The following is a 20,919-nucleotide window of genomic DNA, read 5'->3' as shown; positions in this document are numbered from 1 at the left end:
TAGAAATGAGCAATATTTATCACAATGACAGATACTCTGGTACTGTAGATTCACTGTAGCACCAACAGCATCATTCATACACTGTTTCTTCACAGCCACACATTTTTTTTCTACACCAAGTCTACACCACCATAATACGATTTTCTGTGAAGAAGACAGGTGGTGGGGGGTCATGGGGAGGGTGTGGTGGGTGGCTAGGATCTGTTTCTGGCTCAGAGTAAAGTATGGTGGTTGCAGAGGAGGCTGGAGCCACACAATGCCGGGGGGATGGTTCCCCACCCTCACTGCCAGCTCCCCCTGGTGATGGCAGTGACACCTTACGAGGTACGAAGGCTGCGTGGTCCCGTCCACACACTGAGGATGACAGTGACCCTGACCTGGTTGGACGGCCAGCTGCCCCAGCATCACAGTGGTTGCTATAAGTGTGTGAGACATCTGATGCTGGCAAGGTTTCAGGCAAGCTCACCTTATGCCTGGAGCCTGAGTTGTGGTTTAAGCGAGTGTGATGGCCAGTTCGTCCAGCCACACGCATGGAAGTAAGTGGTTCAAGCTCATGTGTATCAGAGGTTGGATGGGGTTGAGGTGGAGGGCATGAGGTGCTTGAGGTGGAAAGGGTAGATTCACTCATGTAGGCCTGCTGGTACACACCTTTATCCACATGTTGCTGCCCAACTTCCTTGCACTGTTGGCAGCAGCAGCCACAACATGTCCGTGATAGTGACAGCTGACCACATCCACCTTCAGGCCCAAAGATGCGGAGCAGAGGTAGATAAAAGAAGGTGGAATATGTGTATGAGACAAGGGTGATCACTGTAAGGAAGGTGCCTATGTGAACATAAGCTAGAACAGTGGCTGGGAGCATAGCCACCCCAGCAGCCAGTGAGGTGGCAGCAGCCATAAAAACTGGGCTTCCTAGACGTGCCACTGCCCATGAAACTGCTGCTTCCCGTTCAGCTTTAGGAGAAAGACGGTAGGCAACTGCATAGTGCAAAGTGAGGTCAACAGCCAAGCCAATGGCCACTGTGACAGTAACACTTTCTAGCACATTGAGACGCCATCCAAGCAGCACAAGAGCAGCCAGAGTCACCATAATGACACCACCAACTGCTATCACTGCTAGTACACTTAACATCACATTTAGGGTAGTTCCCACAAGCACCACCAGGCTCACACCTATTGCCACACCCACTGCTACACCAGTACCCACAGACAAAGACTTCTGCACATCATAAAATTCAAGGTATGAGGTAAACCAACCACCACGCATCCCAGGAGGCGCTGTCTCCATCTGACTCTTCACCCATGTTTCAACCTGCAAAAAGGCAGAACATATTGGTAGCATTATGCATATTCATATACTGTACAATATTCAGTTAAAAAAAAAAAAAAAAAAAAAATCAGACAAAATATACTAACGGATTCAGTATTTCACATCTTTTTGATGAACTTATATTTACTTATCTATACAGTTTATTATCACCTGCATTATCATCAGTGATCTTCAAAATATCTCAACTATGCATGGTAAATCTCTCTCAACCCTTGACTGTATACCTGCCAGTTTGCTGTTAATAAAAATTATGCAAATTTCAACTGTCACTGGAACATTAACTGCCACCTAAACCTCTTCTTCTTCAATTTGTGATATTTTTGTCATCTTTACCACTGTTTTTAGTCATGAACAAGTTGTCATACATAGGCCAATGCACATACATTAATTTTTCATTACCTTTCTAACAAGCATCAAATTAATTTTCTAGCATAACTATTATAGTATAAGCTGTTTTCTCAAAATTGTCCAAATATGCGAAGTGCAATTTTTTTTTTAATTATTGCTTTCAGGGACTGAGTTTTAAACTCTTCTATATACAGTAAAGTCCTCTCATTTGGCGTCTGGTCTTACGGTATTTCCGGTCTTTTGGCGGTTTTCATAAATAGTCCCATTATGAAAGTTCTCTGCTCTTCCGGTACATATGCTGAGCCAATCAGCACCCACGATGGGGTCGCCTGCTCGTCGCTGGTACCCGTCCACCCATAGTTGCCAATTTGGCGCTGTTGGCGCTTGATTAAGCACTTTTCTTAATAATATAGCGCTTTTCATAATAATTTAGTGCCAATAAGTACCGGTATTAGATTTTCTTCTATATCTAGTACATTCTGAAGTTTAATTGTGCATGAAAATTTGACCAGTTTACCTACTGCTTAGCGCATTTTAGAGTTCAGCTTTGAGCTTTTGAAGATTTTTGCTTGCCAACACTGCATGGGTACTTGGCCATCATGACTCGTGAGTGTCTAGCTTTGTGAGCAGGACCTTTCAAAAGTTTGGAAACTTTGTCGTGCTATTTTACGGTTTAAATATTCAGTGCTTAAGGTTGACCAATAATACTTGCTAGACACTGTTACTGCATTGGGGTGATCGACCATGATTGCCAGAAACTTTCTGGCATGTTTACCCAGTCATTCAGCAGTCTCTGCTCTTTCAGCACCTGCTTGGTCCCGAAGATGCCGAATGAGAGGACTCCTACCGTAAAGAATTAAATGTATTCTCAGAACCATTGTATGAGAGGTGCTATTGTTCTAACACTACATATGGCAAGGGCACAGCAGTTCTTGTAAATCCGACAACTACAATCTATCATGGTGGTATCATTGATATTACAGTAGCAACTGATGTGCAGGATTATACAAGATGTCAAGCTAGGTGTGGATGTTATAATCAGTAAAGAAAAACAAAAATATATGTTCTGATGAAATGTACTACTGCTCCATCTAAGGTGCAGTGTTGCCTGATAATGACTCTCAATTACCACATCAACCCTTAAACAGTGGGCAAAACTGCAATTTTCACTCATCTCTAATTTGCATTTTTTCTCTGCTGAAAGAAGTACAGTACTGTAACAAAAACTAATACAGCACAATCTTGGACATCTGGCATCCAGATAACTGCAATTATCAGACAACCAGAAAAATTCATGGAATGGCAAATATTTAAATAAAAGTACAAGTGTGCGCCACTTAGAATGCCCGCCTCTGCATGGGATGGTCACGTGTCATATAAGATTGAGTAAGTCTGGTGATGTGAAGTGAAGGCATTTCTGGTCATGGGCATTTCCTAGTTAAACCCCTTCGCAGCCTCCTCCCCCCTCTTTCTCCTCAAATTCGGTCATCCTCCATACCTCCACAAATCACCAGACTCTTTACAACAATCACTTCTTATTGCTTTTCTTTCCATTACAGGTGGCTTTACACTGAGTGACAAGCCAAATGGTTTCCTGTAAGCCAAGAAACCATTTACAACACTGGATGGTAACCATATAACCAAACCATACGTGCTCCCTACGTGTCAACAAGTGGGTTGGTGGAGGGTCAGTGTCCCTCCCCATAAAACAAATAACTCAAAGTCAAATGGCCACCCCTTACAGGATTATGGCATCTGGCAATAGACAGATAGACAGTTAGTAGACAAGCACTCTCGCTCTTGTGGTGTCACGTCGTGATAAGACTGTGGTTTCTACACTCTGCGACGCCTAAAATACAAACTAATCTTAAGCGCACTGTGCTCACCTTGAAACTGAAGCTCAACATATGCAACAGACTTGAAAAAGAACATTATGACACTGATAACAGAATTTAACATATTTCACGATTTATGATATCAAGTCCCAAGGACCCAAGCTCAAGGAATTTTTGTGAAAAGTAGGATGAATAAATCCACTGAACAAAAGGTATACTTTTCATCGGCAGAAAATGTGTGGTACCAGTATGGTTTTCTACCTAACGAACTGACTCAAACTACCCACAAGCTTGCAGTATCATACAGTACCTTGGCAAGTCCACTCTGTTAAATGTTATTCATTATTTTATTCACAAAAAAACAGAAAAATAAACTAGAAAAATAAATCTTCAGCATTTATTGGTGAACTGATGATATGGAAAGAAATGTTGTACAGAAGGATTATCAAACATTCCTTACTCACACATCAGCTGTGTATATGGCCGTGGCATCACCCATTTCTTCCTCACCTGACCGCTGCACCTTCACTCCATCCCTCACCAGCCACTCAGCTGGTTTGCAAATAATAAAATATGTAGGAACTGCAGCACTGACATTTTTTTTTCCAGCATAACAAACCTTCATTTCTATCAACTAGATTGTATTTTCTCTGCCAATGCAAATGCATTCTTGGATGAATTTACACCAATGCATTTGTACTTGCAGAGAAGATAAATTATAGTTGATAGAAATGAATGCTTATTTTGCTGGAAAAAACTACTGTGTTTTCAATTCCTATGCACTTATTTTATTGTCTGCAAGACAGCAGAGTGGCAGGTGAGGAGGGGTGGAATGAAGACAGTCAGGTGAGGAAGAAATGGGTGGGATGACTGTGTACACAGGAGATGTGTGAGAAAGGGAAGTGTGATAATTATACTGTACAATATTTCTTTCCAAATCATCAGTTCATCAATAAATGCTCGATTTATTTCTTTTGTTTATTTTTCCATGTTTTTATAAATCAATACATGTAATGAACAATATTTAACAAAACTGACTTACTGTGTGTATTTTACACTATTGCAAGCCAATGCAATCATGTGTGTTACATCTATGGGGTATGTTTAACCCCCGCTGCGCTCATCACCTCATATGAGGCAATATGCAGGCCACTCCTGGCTGCACTGATCACTTCAAATGAGGTGATGGGTCTCCGCGCCATAATTTCAACAGAGGAAGTGTCTGTGGTTTCCATGGGAATAGTGACTTTCCCTCTAAGCCATCAGATGTGTCGCCAAGCCCTGCCATACCACAGTTGCCAAATACTGCATATTTAGTAATTCAGATATGCAGGCCACCCCTGGCTGCACTGACTGCCTCATATGAGGCAATGAGTTTCTGCGTCATAATTTCAAGCACGAGAAAATGTCAGTGGTTTCCATGGGAATGTTGAGTCTCCCCCTACACCACCAGAGGTGTTGCCAAGCCCTGCCATACCACAGTTGCCAAATACCACATATTTGGTAATTCGGTTCTCGTTCGTAGTCCAGCAATGGCAGATTCAAGTCTGTCTACCGTACCTCCCACGGTGATTGCGATTGATCGCCACCCTCACACCCATCCAAGAGGTGTAAATTACAAAAGACGAGGGTAATGAAGAGTTCGAGCTCAGAAACACTTGATCTGATGACAAAAAATCAACTAAATGTTGGGGGGGGGGGGAGTCCTAAAACAATGACTCAAGGAATGTAATTAGCTTGATTAGAATTAGCGTGGCAGGGGTTAAGACGAGATAATGTTTCACATGGAATCTGAAGGCATGGCCCGAGGTATGAGTGGTGAGTATTGTATACACTGCAATGATATACTGTAGCTCATATATAAGAGTAAATCAGATATTCGTGAAAAATCGGTAACAGGGAAGGTGAATTCCCCAAGCTTCCCAGTTCACTGTGATTGTACAGTGATAATAAACAAATTTGCAGCTCTCATCTTGCTGTGGCAACAAACTGAATTACAGTACATTCAGCTGTTTGGTAGCAAATAATAGCAAATTCTGGAGATCAGAGGATGTCTGGGACCAAACAGATGCAGCAGGCCTAAGAGACTGTTCACTGGCCCAGCCAAAACAGAGAAACTACCACATAATGCAGTGCTGGAAAAATTTTTACAAATAAAAAAAAAATAAAGGGGGGGGGAACTGCGAGTTGTATGAAATACCCTACTGTTTGAGGACTGAATATAACATACCTAAGGTGCACAACTTACAGTTATGACTGTATCCTTGCCACTTACATCAGAAACTTTAATTTGATGTCAATGCAGTGATATGGATTAAACATAAATCAGTAAGTAATAATTAAAAGGAAAACTTTAATAGAATATAATCTCCAAGAAATCACCTTCACCAGACTACTGTAGGTATGCAAAATACTGTACTCCATTATAGTAGCCGCAGCGAGAAATGAACGCTGTGGTGGGGCAGCCGGTCATCCGGGGATTCCCCCACTGTAGCCATATCCACATGTCACCGACCATAGAGGTAGGATGTCACCGACCATCGGCCACCGCTGCAGCCCCGCTCCATGATCCTTACCCTGTGTCTCTGGCTTTCTCTTTCTCTCTCGGTTTCTATATAAACTGCTGTATTTCCGAAACTAATTATGAAATTATTATGACTTTTGTTCCACACCACCACTGAGGTAAAAATCAAGGAGAGTTTTCTGTATAAAGGTTTCCCCCCCTTGTCTGAGGGCAGGTCAGTTCTGGCGAGTGTATAATTATAGGTCAGGCGGAGGTATCGGCAAGGCCGCACTCCCCCGCTCATATGCCACATTTAGGAGGAGGGGGAAACCTTTATACAGAAAACTCTCCTTGATTTTTACCTCAAAGGTGGTGTGGAACAAAAGTCATAATAATTTCATAAATAGTTTCGGAAATACACCAGTTTATATAGAAACCGAGAGAGAAAGAGAAAGCCAGAGACACAGGGTAAGGATCATGGAGCGGGGCTGCAGCGGTGGCCGATGGTCGGTGACATGTGGGTATGGCTACAGTGGGGGAATCCCAGGTCATCCCGCCTGCCCCACCACAGCGTTCCGCTGCGGCTACTATAGTAGTTGCACTAGAAAAATGGTTCTGTACTCATTAACATGGTAAATTTAAAAAACCTGTCAGAGTGCAGTGCCTATAAATTAACACCTTTAGATGCATTCCCAGAATTTTGATGATGCAAATCACTTTAAAAGAGAAGAAAGACTCATGATAAGCACTGGCTTGGCAACTTATATACATTATTGTGGAACCCTTTCCTGCTGCTGCTGGAGATGCCTCCACCAAGGAAGTCAAATCCTCCCACATCTGATAATGCTTAGTTGTACATAATAGGTTCATTCATTGTCACGTCATCTTGTTCACCAACCCTGTGGTGACTACTCTAGGTTTCAATCTTTTACATTCCTTTTTACCCAGTGTTTTACTCTTCAGTGCTTCCTCCTGAATTGCCCAAAATTCTGTGATTCCACTGTGATTTACCATTAAGTCCTCTGTTCTAGCTGTCAAAAACATTTAAAATTATGATGCTGGACACAATTAGACCTGGAACCTTTCTCTAGACCTCGAGGTCGAGGACATGTACTGGTATGTGTGAATTGCCAGATGTTTTTAGAAATATCTAGCCCCTGGAGTCGGCAGAATGACATCCCAATAGGAGCCTCCACAAACTGGCAAAAGATGCCACCCCTCGCCAGATTACTTAATGTCAAGTGCAAAGGTGGGGTCAACTTGAATTACCCTCTGTTATACAATTTTTTTGTTACTCAGCTGAAAATAGGATATTTATTGATTTATCTGCATATAATACTGGAGAAAAAATGGCTTTGTTTTCAAAATATAACAGAAACTTAAGGTTGCATCCATCTCAGTTTAGGGACAGCCTACGTGCGAGTATTATGTTGCCTGAGTATCGAACACTGTCATGTTTTTAGGTGGTGAATGTACATCTGTAAGGAAAAATGTTAAATGAATATAATGATATTGTATCTTACATAACAAATGAAGGAAATATGGTACTTAAACAATCGAAGATCATATGAACTCACTGAGCTCATATGGAGGCGCGTAGTTTGTGTTCCCGCCGCCAGGGGCCCAGGGCAGTGATGATGATGAGTATACACCACACCTGACGCCTATGCCTTTTGAAATCAGCCGTTAAATCCAGAAAATACAGTGCTATGGTCGACTGTGCAGCTAAAGTATATGTGGAAAAATAGACTAGCAGAACTAAGATATCTTCTCAAAGCATGAGGAATTCAGTGCCTTTTAAAACTCGGGTAGCTGATCTTGGGCACGTAAGATTTCGGCTGTACAATTCATATTATTATTAAGTGTATAACAGATAGAGTCATCTCAATATTTGCCAAATGAAAGACTACGGTCTTTGGAAACTGTATGATAAATTTTCGAACAACTTAGATTCATAAAACTTGGTAAAAATGTGCTGAATGCAAACAACACACAATAAGCTTTCATGGCTTTTAATAAATGCTGTGAACTTTTCAGCGTAAATCTCATTTAGAGCATCAGTAAAATATCTAAGACGATTATAATACTGGTATAATGCTTTATGCATGAGTAATTTTTTTTTTAAGGAAGGTACGTCAGCTCTGAGCGGGTAGTGACCAGCGCTCTCACTTTTAGGGATTTTGTCCCTAGATTGGAACTTCTCAGTACATTTAGTGACAAATTTAGGGATTTTGTATTTTTAGGGATTTTTTGGTGATTTTTGGTCATATTTAGTGATTATTTGGGGATTTTTGCTTATTATGTGTTATAATTGAGTGTACTCAAAGAGACCCCAGTGCGGCTAGACAGGTTCGAGTGTCATGCAGAAACTACATGGTGGAACTAACAGAACAAATACGACAGAGGTTCAAGGAGATACAAAGAAAAAGCTATAGTCATCTCAAATTCTTGGAGCCTTCTAATGCTATTAACTGTCACCCTGCCTCTTTGTCAGAAGTATATGAATCTTTCTCCTTTTTGCATGATGTAGCACCACTGAATTTGGTGGACATGGAGTGGCGGAAACAGGCAATAGAAGAAACTGATAAACTAAAAAACAATCAATCGGATCATCAGAGAAATTAAAAAAAAAAAAAAAAAAAAAATACAGGTTCTCTCTTCAATCAATCGGATCTTCAGTTCTGGAGAGAACGGCTTAGCCAGAAAACCTTAAGTGGTGAGCTGAAATATGGAAATCTCTCCAGAGTTATTGGATGTATGATGTCACTACCATGTGCAAATGCCCCAGTGGAGAGACTCTTCAGTACATTAAAACTCATAAAGACAGACAATAGAAATTCTTTGAAAAGAGAAACTGTTGTGGGACTTCTGCACGGAAAAGAAGGAATGGCTTCAATGGGGATGTCTGCATGTGAACTATGTTTGGAAGACCATCCACGATTGTTGAAACATATTAGAAATGTAAAATCCAATGCAACAGACAGTGGAGCTCATGAGATAATTGCAAATACACTTAATCAATAATTAGTTTCTTGAAGAACAGAGTAAACGTAATTTATTTTGATATATGGAATAGTTTACTTATGCTGAAAACACATTTGTTTCTTTCTACATATCTATACCTGACACCTATTCTTGAGAAGTCCTTGTGAAGAAGGATGGCTACAACAAAGCAACTCAGCAGTTACAAAGTTCACATCCTCCTAAGGCTCTTTAGCATTTACACCCACTCTATTAACCTAGCATATTTTATTTCGTATGGAATATATCATGTTACTCAGGTATCTAGGCCTAGATTTATCCAGCCTCCTTCCTCAAAATAAGAAAATGTGGAATAATGGAAAACCATTATTTATGTTCTAAGTACTGTATATTGATGATGTGTAAATGAAAGATATTTTCTTTAACACCTTTGTTATAGGCCTATTCATTATTTATATGGATTACATATATTTTTATACATATACAGAATATCATACTATATACAATATATTGCTGAAAATTAGTGCCAGGAGCATATTACATGTTACAGTATTATTTTTGTTAAACTGATGCTTTAATTTGGATTAAATCAACCAGTTCCTGGGTTGTACTTGATTTATCTGAGAAACTGTGATTCTTTTAGTCATATGGAGTGAAAGTAAACCAGCCTTTTTCAACTTGGTCTCCATAACTGATACCCTTCCTTCAATCATTCCTCTCTCTCTCTCTCTCTCTCTTTCTTTATATCTTTATTCCCTCTCCCTTATCTTTATCTCCCATTCAGTTAGCCATAATTTCCTCTCATTTACATTCCTGCCTTGTGTGAAGCAATTGGTCTTCCCCAGCTTCCTTATTTCTTCTGTTCTTACACTATGATGATAATAGTCTGTATACTTACTTCTCGCCTTCATTCCCCCCTTTCTTCTCTTCATTAATTTATATCTATGCAGCCTATTTATTAGTGTTTTCTTCCTTCATATCTCCTTCAGCTATTTATATCTATGTCTTTCTTTTTACTCTGTTCCCTTACTCTTTTTCTTCTCTTACTCCTATCTTCCTACTTTTTTTTATCCATCTTTCTTCTCCACCTCTCCATTCATTCTTTACTTCTGCTGCCTTTATTTTAACTCTCATGCTTTTCTTCATTTTTATCTTTCAGCCGTCTAGTCAGAAATAGGATTTAATTTCATTTTAGTAGGCCTATTCTGCAAGTCCCTAGACCCAGAGGTTGCACTTTGGTAAAACAATACTGAGTGAGGGCTTTTTGAATTTATTTTTATCAATTTGCAGACTGTCTCCTGTAACCAAAGCAGAGCTATAATTTATACTCTTCATTGGTTCATTGATTAAATTTACGTAACTGATGCTTGATACTGAAAAAAATATACCTCATGTGTATTAAAAAAATTGTTTTATTATTTCATAAAATAGTATTTTTCTATGTGTAAGTACATTTATATTGGTATTTTATATTTGGGTATTTTTTGTCCAATCTGGGGATTTTTTGCACCAAACCTAGGGATTTTCATATCAACTGTTGTGAGAGCCCTGGTAGTGACCCCATGCTATTTAGTGATCCGGCGAACACTGGCAACTTTCAGGAGTTTGTGGGGGCTCCTATTCTGTGTTCTACCCTTTGGTCCCAACAATGCCTACTTGGGTGTTAATAATAATAATAAAATACATCCCACTTAAAGACACTGGCATCCTCACATACAGTACCTGAATGACTGATTAGACCCAGTCTATCACCACCATAATACAGCTAATGTCCCACAAGTGGTTCACATTCAACTAGAAAAACTCATTTCATGAAGACTCAGCATCTACAATGGTTAGATAACATACACAATATCACAGGTGAGCAGTGTGTGAAGAATGATGAAGGAAAGACAGTGGTGAACAGTGATGATATTAAAAGACACCTGGCGAGACCATTATAACCGGTTGCTGAATGAGAAGTTTGACTGGAGCAGGTATGGTATGGAGTCAGCAGATCCACAGATCCAGTGTTTGGCCCTTGGCCTCTGATTGATGCTGCTACTGTGAGTAGGGCAATAAGTAGGATGTAGGTGTGGAAGGCAGCAAGTTGGGTTGACTGCTAAACTCCTGAAGGCCTCACGATATATAGGAATGGGGTTAGTTACTGACTTGACAAATACAATTATATATATGCCCTCTTCCCTCTTTCTTTCCTTCATTCTTTCCTCTTCCTTCTGCTTATGGGTGACTCTACACTGAGTGACAAGCCAAATGGTTTCCTGTATGCCAGGAAACCATTTATATATGACCAAATTATGGCGCCTCATGGTTTAGTGTGTAATTACGGTGCTCCAATCAGATTGAGTCGGTGCAGGTTTATATCCAAAGGTTGGCCGGAGTTTATTGCTCACGTAGTGCCACTCAGGGATGAATGAGGCTGGTCACTCTCATTTTATGTCAGGACCAACTTGCCTAGCCCCAGGCTCTTATGCTCCTCATGGGGCAACACAGGATTGGATGATGGATGGATGGCTATATAAGTGTGTTGCAGGCTGAAGAGCGTGATTGTAAATGTGTACAAGGGGATGGGTGATGCCCTGGAAAGTGGAAATTATTGAGGCATACAACTTTTGGACCAGATAATGAAGGTAACGGAGAGAGTTCTAGAAGGTATGATCACAGAAAGAGTGAATATTGATGAGATACAGTTTGGGTTTATGCCAGGCAAAAGGACCACTGATGCCATATTCACTGTTCAACAATTCAGGAAAAATATATAGGAAAGAAAAGAGAGCTGTATTCTGTTTTTGTTGATTTTGAGAAGGCCTCTTACAGAGTCCCTAGGGAGGTGGTGAAGTGGGCAATGAGAAAGGGCGGGATTGAGGAGTGGCTGTGTAGAGTGGTTATGGTTATGTATGTGGGTGCTCGCACCCAGGTATGAGTGAATGGGGATTTGAGTGGTGAGTTGTTCATGAATGTTGGTGTGTATCAGAGGTCAGTCTTGAGCCCCTTGTTGTTCATCACGGTGCCTGAAGCCCTCACGTTACTTCACAAATGGACTCCCAAGGGAGATGTTATATGCTGATGATTCAGTGCTGACTGTACAGAATGAAAGGGAGGTGGAAGAAAAATTTAAGAAGTGGAGATAGTATGGGGCACAAGGGCTTCAGACTAAATGCAGACAAAACAAAGATGATGGTATCTATGGTTGGTGCAGTAGTCAAAGAAGAGGGAGAGCAGCCATGTGCTGTTTGCCACAAAGGCGTGAGATTTAATTCCATGTTGGCATCCCTACGTGTCAAGTGGGGTTGGTGGAGGATTAGTACCCCTCCCTGTAAAACAATTAACTCTAAGCCCTTGGCCACCTCGTTTGGGATACATGGCGTCTGGCAATGAATGAATGAAAAAATTCTACAGTGTTTGTGATAAGTAAGTGCATTATAGATGTAGTGGTATCTGAGGTAGACTCCGAGATAATTCTGATTTCACGTGTGTGGTATGTCGGGGAGAGCATGTGGAGATTGTCAGGCATGGACTGATCTTGCTTGTGAGTCTCTCGAGTGTGTGGTTGAGTCTTGTTATTTGAGAGACATGTTATATGCTGAAAGAGGGGCTGGAGCTAGCTCTCTGGCTAGAGTGAGGAGTGGTTGGAAGAAGATCTGGGAGCTGTTACCTCTCCTGACATTGAGAGGGCTCTCCCTCCACGCTAAGGGATCTTTGTATACGGCATGTGTTAGGAGCGTAACAACCTACGGTAGTAAGCCCTGGGCAGTAACAGAAGAGGATATTCACAGGCCCAAGCGTACAGAAATGACAATGATTAGATGGATATGTAGTACATCCTTGAATCCAACGCCTGGGGGGGTCTCGGTTTACTGTGAAAGAGTTAAGAGGCAGGATGGGACTAGAGTGTATTGGTGTCGTAATGAGGGGAGGTAGACTGAAATGGTTTGGGGATGTGGTGAGGATGGGGGATGACAACTGGGAGCAGAAAGTGACCAGTGTTGATGTCAGGGGTATGGTTGCGAGAGGTGGACCGAAAAAAATCTGGGATGGTCACTCAGTGACATCAGGGATGGTCACTCAGTGACATCAGGGATAAAGGACTGAATAGGGAGGCTGCCAGAGATCGAGCAGCATGGAACCCACCATTAGGTGACCAAGGTCAACACATGCAAGCATGTTAGAGCCTTTATAAACAAGAGGAAACAAAGAAGAACATCACCAGTGTGACCCTCTGCCTGTCCTAAGACAATGTTTGGCAGAGCATAGTCTATCTCTTCCACCTGCATCAGACAAGATCCTGTTCCTAAACTCAATGGGCGTGACCAGTCAGGGTACTCAGTTTCTTGGCCAGGCATGATAAATACTGGGTCACCTTTGATACCAGTGCCTAACGATCATAAGAAACACTCAAACTCAAAGTCGAGAAAAGCAGCTAAGCCTGACTTCAGCTCTCAAGGTAGAAACTCATCAATGGCTGGACCTTAATCTTTGGGATATAGCAGTTCCAGGGGTACCTCCTATACCATACAGCATTTAACTGATGCCTTTGATACGGGCTGATAATGCCAATCCCAGAAGGACAACCAGGATCAAGGTCGGTGGACAAAATCGACAAAGACTCTTCACAATTCAACAAGGACCAACACTGCTGCATCAGTCTGTTGTATTCCAAAAGGACTCCCTGGCAGCAGTATTTTCGGTCCAAAAGCAAGAATCCTCATGGTCTTACACTCTCCCTAAAATCTCACAGCATTTATTCCCCCTACCCCTTGTTCCAAATCCATCACTACATAGTTCACTTAATGGTGAGACAACATTCAGGTGGATGCTCCATTCAGAAATTCCACTTCAATGACAGAGTGGACTCTCTTCCAAGAGGCATTTGGTACACTGTACTTGGGAATTCCAACAACCCATACTGATCACTTCATTTCATGGAACAACCCAAATGTTGACTTGTACACATCAGTAACAGAACAGACACTGGTCATGGGCCCTGATGACCTCTCCATCCACTGGGACATCTGGACCCTAACCTATCTCTTTCCTCCACCCAACAACCAGATGCTCTTCTAAGCCATAAACAAACTATACACTTGTTGTGGACATGTTCTAATCACAGCCACTCTTAAGGCCAACTCAACCACTATGCACTGACCTAAAACTCTGATACCCCCATCCAACCCTGCTCCTGCCACGCTGGCTGTTCAGCTCTATTCACTGGAATGTTTGAGATCTTCCAATATTACACACTAGGATTTTTTACATAAGGTCTACTCAAAATCACTATCAGAATGAGTGACAAAGGACTCACCCATCTTCCCTGTTCCAACTGAAAGGCCTTCCCCCACTTCAGATCATCTTTTTCCAATCTACATTATTTAGCTGAATTATTTTTCATATGTAAACTACATCCATGATAATTTTTCATCCATTAAAGAGCCCTCAAAGATCCAGTGTCTTTGAAGTTTCCATTCTGGAGAGAACTTTCTTTATCTGACATGGATTTTTCAATATCCAACCCTCCTCTCCTTTCCCTCCCTTAGGAAGGCACTTCACAATAATAAAAATAATAACAATAATGGTGGTAGGTGGAGGTGCTCACCACCCACTCACTCGATGTTGTGCTGCTCTTGGGTGTCTGCCCTATCCTCTCCCCCTTCCATCCTCTTCTGCCTTTCATTCTGTCCTCTTCTTTCTGCCTGTGGGTGACTTTACACTCCCTCTTCTGTCTTTCTTTCTTTCTTTCATTTTTTCCTCTTCTTTCTGCCTATGGGTGACTGAGTGACAGGCCAAATGGTTTCCTGTACACCAGGAAACCATTTACCACACTGGGTGGTAACCATATAACCAAATAATGGCACCTGATGGCTTAGTGGGTAATTAAGGGGCTCCAATCAGACTGAGCCTGTGTACAGTATGTTTGTATCCAGGGGGTGGTTGGGGTTTATTCCTAATGTACAGTAATGCCACTCAGGGATGAGTGAGGCTGGCCACTCTCATCTTAAATGTCAGGACCTACTTGCCTAGTCCCGGGCTCCCACGCTCCTCTTGGGGCAACATAGGAATGGATGATGGATGGATGGATGGATGATGATAATAATAATAATAACAACAACTAATAATTTGGTCCTTTGTTTTTCAAAAATGCCAGTCCTTCCTTTACGAAATTCATTAGTGCTCACGGCACGTTTACACTTTGACAATTACTGTACTCTACACGAATTGTGGCATCGCTCATATACAATACAAACATCATCAGTAGAGGTGACAGCAAATAAACCCTATGATCACCCACCATAACATCTCTACCCAGACCACAGCATTTTGAAAGAGAAAGGTTTTGAGCCACCTCTTAAAAGGTTCAAGACAAGTCAACTGCCTCATGGATATTGGCAGTTTGTTGTATAACCTACGGGCAGTGTAGGGAAAAAATCGATCAAAGAAAGATGATTAATGAATGGCTCCAGGCTCATCAAGGTGCAAGAAATAATCTTCATCTCACAGTATCACATGGGGCATTCCAGTCAATTTTTAACAATTAAGCAGGCTACTTCAGTTTGCCAAACTTAAAAACCCTGAAAGTTACATAACACTTACTAAAAAATTATCGGCATACTTTTAGCATGATAAAATTTCACACAACACATGAGAGATATGAAAATAAACTTCTAAGTTAACATGCCATGTTAGATTCCCTGATCTGCTGAGCCTCAGGTCCATATTAACAGTGGCATCGGAGGCTTCGTAGCACTGCTTACCACGCAATTTGTTTTGCTTAATAATTATCACAGCCTTTCAGAGAGTTTGAGTATCAACACAGTTTTCATAAAAATTATACATGAGGATGCTGAGCTATAATATGCACAAAAATTTGCTAAGAAATTATAAATGAGGACATTGATGTATAATGTGCAAAAAATTTGCTAAGGAGTGTTATGAGAGAACCTGAAGCCACTTTGAACATGAACACCACTCATTCAATGCCTAACTTGTCTAAGCTCAAGCACTTTCATAAGCAACACATTCCTCACATTATTTGCAAACTGAGAGCTGTATGAGGTAAAAGTCTATCCTAAACTAAACGACTATGCCTACTGATCACCCCATCACCTTCAAACTGGTGATACACCATTTTCACTTTCATAAGCCATCCACTACTACATTCACGTGTCATAGATGTAGTTAATATTATTGCAATACTATGATATATACTGTATATTCTTTACATGTGTTGTTCATGGGGTGTTGTATATACTGGGCAGTTAGGCCTATTCAGTTTGCCATCAACCCATTCTTAAAATGCTAATGGTGGTTGTCATTGTATCACAATGTGTAAGAAAATGGAAAGGTAGTAATCTTGCATACAATGGGTGCCAAGCAGACAAATAGCACTTTGATTTCTGTATTATCTAGAGGATAATGCTTTGCTGTTTTGAGACCTTCCTTCGAGCATTATGTCCATTGTTATGGATTATTTGTTATACACAACATGAAGCTACGGAGGTTAGAATACATCTGGGGAGAAAGAGAGAGAGAGATGGGAGGGAGGGGGAAGGGCAGAGAGACTGAGGAAGGGAGGATCACGTGCACCAACCCATACCACATATTCAGGGCTTCCATGTCTGTGACAGTAACATGGGGTATTGAAGCAGGGGGTGCCAATAATTATTGTAGTGGGTGTCCACAACATGAATGACCTGTATTGATGACTGTAGTCTCCCTCAGCCTCAGCTGGGAGCAAACTCTTGGCATGTGCATATTCCATATCCAAGATGCCTTATGATTAAACTTTGAAGCCATGCTGGTATTACTCCTCACATTTTTATATATTGATTTACTTTAACTTCTGCAACACTACATGATGGACTGTGATACTAGTCTTTAAGTTCAGTATACTTGAATCTTGGAAGAGGCCTAGTCTTACAAGGATCCAAGAACATTTACCAAGTATCTGCATTAAACTCCAAGACCTGGTTCAGTTCGTACTTGGTGGGTATCATCTTCATGCTGCCTAATTAGTCTCTAGCTATGGTCATCCAAAAGACCTATGGGTCTCCTTTCTCTCTATCACACATTACAAAATCTTAGGCTTGTGATCCATTATACAAGTGTCCCTCATTTTATGATAGGTTACGTTACTGGGAAACCAATCGGATAATGATCGATCATAAACTGAACAAATTATATCGTGCATTCAATGGATTATACGTTTTTGGTAATGGTCAGCTACACAACATATGTACAGTATAACATTTTTTTTGTTATTTCACTTTGCTGCACTTCACTTGCTGCTTTAACCCCTTAACCGCGGGGCGTCACTTTCGTGACGCTTGGGAGCAAGGGATCATACCGCGGGGCGTCGCTTTTGTGATTCTGTGTTATTTTGAATTCACCCGGGCTTCCAAGTGGGGGCTTGTATCATCTATCAGTACTGCCAATGTCCAACACTAGTCAGCACTCCTAATCTCATCTGTACTCCCATCCATTGTTGACAATTTAGCCATTTCTCCCCGTTCTTGACTCCCCTCCATTACCCTATCCTCTTGCCTGCCCGGCCATGCTACAGCTAAGTAAATCTTCCCTGGAATTTTTCACTGATTTCATCCATTGAAATAAGCCCTATGTCCTATTCTTATACCAAATAATATATACAAGAAAGAAATAAGGTAAGTGAGAGTGCCATACACCTGGAATTGGCTAATTATCACCTGACAACACCTCACGTGCACTCGTTCGCTAATTTTCGCAGTTTTTTCCCCTTGAAATATGCTGCATAATCTATTTTCGTAATAAATATACATGTGATATTTACATTCACCTGGAACTACCTAATTTATAATGTATTGTCTAGATTTCCTGCCAATCATTTGTGCTATACATAGCTGTTTCAAGAGCTAACATTGGTAGCACTGAATATCCCCTAAGTAGGCCTCTACCACGGCCCTCCCTTATCAGTTTACTCTCATCTTCCGAAGTAGAGGTACGTCTGTTTCTTCTTGCTGACTTCAGGGACTTTTTCACCCGCATGCAACGGGTCCTGTGACCTTTACCCCCTACTAAACCTCGTGTGGAAAGAGGTAAAGGGCTGACAATTGATAAAACAGTGACTACGATCTTTCTATTGAGTAAAACAGTGCAAGTGGAATTGTAAATAATGTGTAAATAATGTGTAAACAGCAAGTGAAAGTAATGAATGTAAATATAAGTGAACAATGGAAAATAGTTTTATAAGTTACTTCAAGTGACAGTGCATAACACAGTGTAAATAAAATGTAAATGTAAATAACGTAAATAAAATAAAGAACGTAAATACTCGTAGAAATGTAAATGAGTAGTATTATAAGAATACGAGTATATACCCTAGGAGTAATGAAAGTGAAAGTTTCACTTTAGCATGTCTGAAAACTATGAGTTATGAGAGTGAAGATGAAAGTGACATTCACTCTCAATGCTAGTATACAGGACGAGAAAGTGAATGCTACGTATTTTACTGAAAGAAATTGAATCCCTACAGTGACAATAAACTAATACTACTGAAGGAAACTTATGGATAAAGACTGCAGATATATATAAGTGTTATATAGTAATAGAAATATAAAGTGTGAGGGGTTTTATGAATAATAAATGACAGCGTACCAAGAGCGAACTAGTGCCAGTGCGACGGTCAGACGCGCTCGTAATTTTCATTGCTTTCACAGTGAGTTTTTTTTTGGAGTATGGATCCCAAACTACTTGAAAATCATAGAGTAGTGTTTATAGTGTTAATATCTGGCTGTGGTAATCATATTACGGGTTGTCGGGAAGTGTAAAGTGGAGACTTCGTTACCCAACTTCAGAGGTCTCCACAAGTCCTACGGTAACTGACGAAGGCTCAACAAACATTCCAGGAGAAAGCTGAAGATATGTGCCATAAGCATATGTAGTTTTAATATTCTAGGACTAATAACTGATTTTTGGCAAATATTTTTTGAGAGTCTGTCAGAGCCCGAATAACCCCGCGGCACACGCAAAACATCGGTAAACATGCCCGCGGTGTAGGTGTTAAATGTCCATACTTTTCCCTGCACCTCAATGCAGTGAGGCACTGTCAACTTCAAGAGAATATTGGTTCATGTAGGGGTGGTTGCTTGCCTGTGGTTGATGTGTCTGCTCAGCCAGACAGACTGGGATTCATCAACAACAATCCTACCACTACACTACTGTTCGATCACTGGCAGTGCACAGTAATGACTGTGATGGTTCAGTGACGGTAAGATGGCAGACATGACTTAAAACATGATTCTGCTCAAATATACCATCAGCCATCTTGGAACAGATACATTACTGTAGACTTGCAAGTCAGTGACTGCTGAGACTTCGTAGGGGATCGCAGCAATCACATACGTGAAAATGGTGCTTGTACATATAAAACTGATACTAAATTCTTCTTAATATTATACAAACGAACAATTTCATACTAGCTGATCATAAAACATGGCAGACAGTTAAGTGTTACAGTCCCTACTTATCCTCAATTTATTTATAATAAAAAAAGTATGCTTCCACTTGGTTAAATCTCCCTAACCAGGTCCCTGCGTATCAGTCTCCCCAGTCTTGCCTGGCTCCACTTGACACATGATGTCCCAGAGATGGGATGACAGTTGAGTCTACATGAGCTTTCTCCAGGTTCTTGGGGGAAGGTGGTGACTCAATCTGTAGAAAGGTGGCCTGCAGTCCAACCAGACCCAGGTTCAAATCCCCACTGGGACAGGGAACAATTTAAGGAGTTGAATTTCATAAAAATCAGACTTAACTGATCTACCAGAAGACCCAACGACCTGTTGTAAAAATACCACCGCTGATACCAATACACCAGTCCTGTAAGAGACAGCCCTAGCATGCATTCAATATGTATGGAGGGTGTTGGCACCAAAGTGGTGACATGTAAGGGTGTATGGTATATAGGAGGCTTACTGGGCCTTGGGAGTAGGCTGTGAAACCTATGCCCAGGGTCAGGCACATAAAATATATATTTTATATATATACACTCAACCCCCTGCTATTGCGCGTTCAGCTATCACGTTTATCTGCTATCACGCACAAATCAAATGCACAACCATACATGTTATCACACGTCGAGTTTGAAGACAGGCTAAGCGAAACTTATTCACAAGGCACTTCATACGAGGTTTGCAGAGGATATGATGGTTAATCGGAACGGTAACGTGGTAAAATTCCCAATTATAGCACGGGCATTTGGAATGCATCTGAACGGATTCCTGCCGAGGAAACGACGAGCAAAACAGTGACCAAAACCCATTCGGCTTGAAAGAATATATCATACTACAGCATTGAAATTTAGCCTAACACTGAATTCTTATTAATATTATATTTTAGAATAAATATCAATCGTTTTGAAACCCTTATAAAGAGTTAATATTTCTTATGCCAAAAAAACTGTGATGTCGATAAAGTAATCACGTGTTTACAACTGAGACAGGGCTCTGACGACAGTGTGAGAAACGTGTGTGATAGCATCCAAGTTTTGTTCCACTTAAATGTTCCTCAGTCATTCCTGATATGATGTACCGTGTGATACCCCCTTTAGCTGTGGACACTAAGGAAATGGAGACAGCCAAAGAGATCTGGCGGCAACTAAGCCATTCCCAAGCCTCGGAACCCATCAAACCACCCAAGCCGTAATCCTTATAAAAACTTGATGGCCTTTTATGTTGTTTATTTATTCATTATACTGTTATTATTAATATAATAATGCTTTATTTCATGTTAGAGGAGAGACTGGCAGGAAATCATAGGCATAAAGTGGTTAAAAGTTTGAAAAATGGGCCACTGAAAAACCAATTAGAAATTTTCCCATTGATTGTTCAGTTCAGCTATCGCGTATTCAGCTATCACACGCGTTTCCTGTGACCAATTAGGCGCGATAGCAG

At 40.9% G+C, this 20,919-nt stretch overlaps 1 protein-coding gene across 1 annotated transcript in view; it reads right to left on the bottom strand.

Moving 5' to 3' along the window:
* Nucleotides 1-121: 121 nt before the first annotated feature.
* The window catches only part of disp (RND transporter family member dispatched), a 135,909-nt gene continuing 115,111 nt past the window's right edge, over nt 122-20,919 (bottom strand). Inside the window, exon 11 of the mRNA XM_080273354.1 lies at nt 122-1,312. Within this exon, the coding sequence (XP_080129480.1) occupies nt 122-1,312 (1,191 nt within the window). The remainder of the gene's footprint in view (nt 1,313-20,919) is intronic.

The sequence above is a fragment of the Coenobita brevimanus genome, chromosome 54 (assembly GCF_032717465.1).
Source record: "Coenobita brevimanus isolate Jiangsu-jjx chromosome 54, ASM3271746v2, whole genome shotgun sequence".
In the NCBI taxonomy this organism is placed as follows: domain Eukaryota; kingdom Metazoa; phylum Arthropoda; class Malacostraca; order Decapoda; family Coenobitidae; genus Coenobita; species Coenobita brevimanus.
The sequence above is the reverse complement of the archived record's forward strand: the minus strand, read 5'-3'. Positions and strand labels throughout refer to the sequence as shown.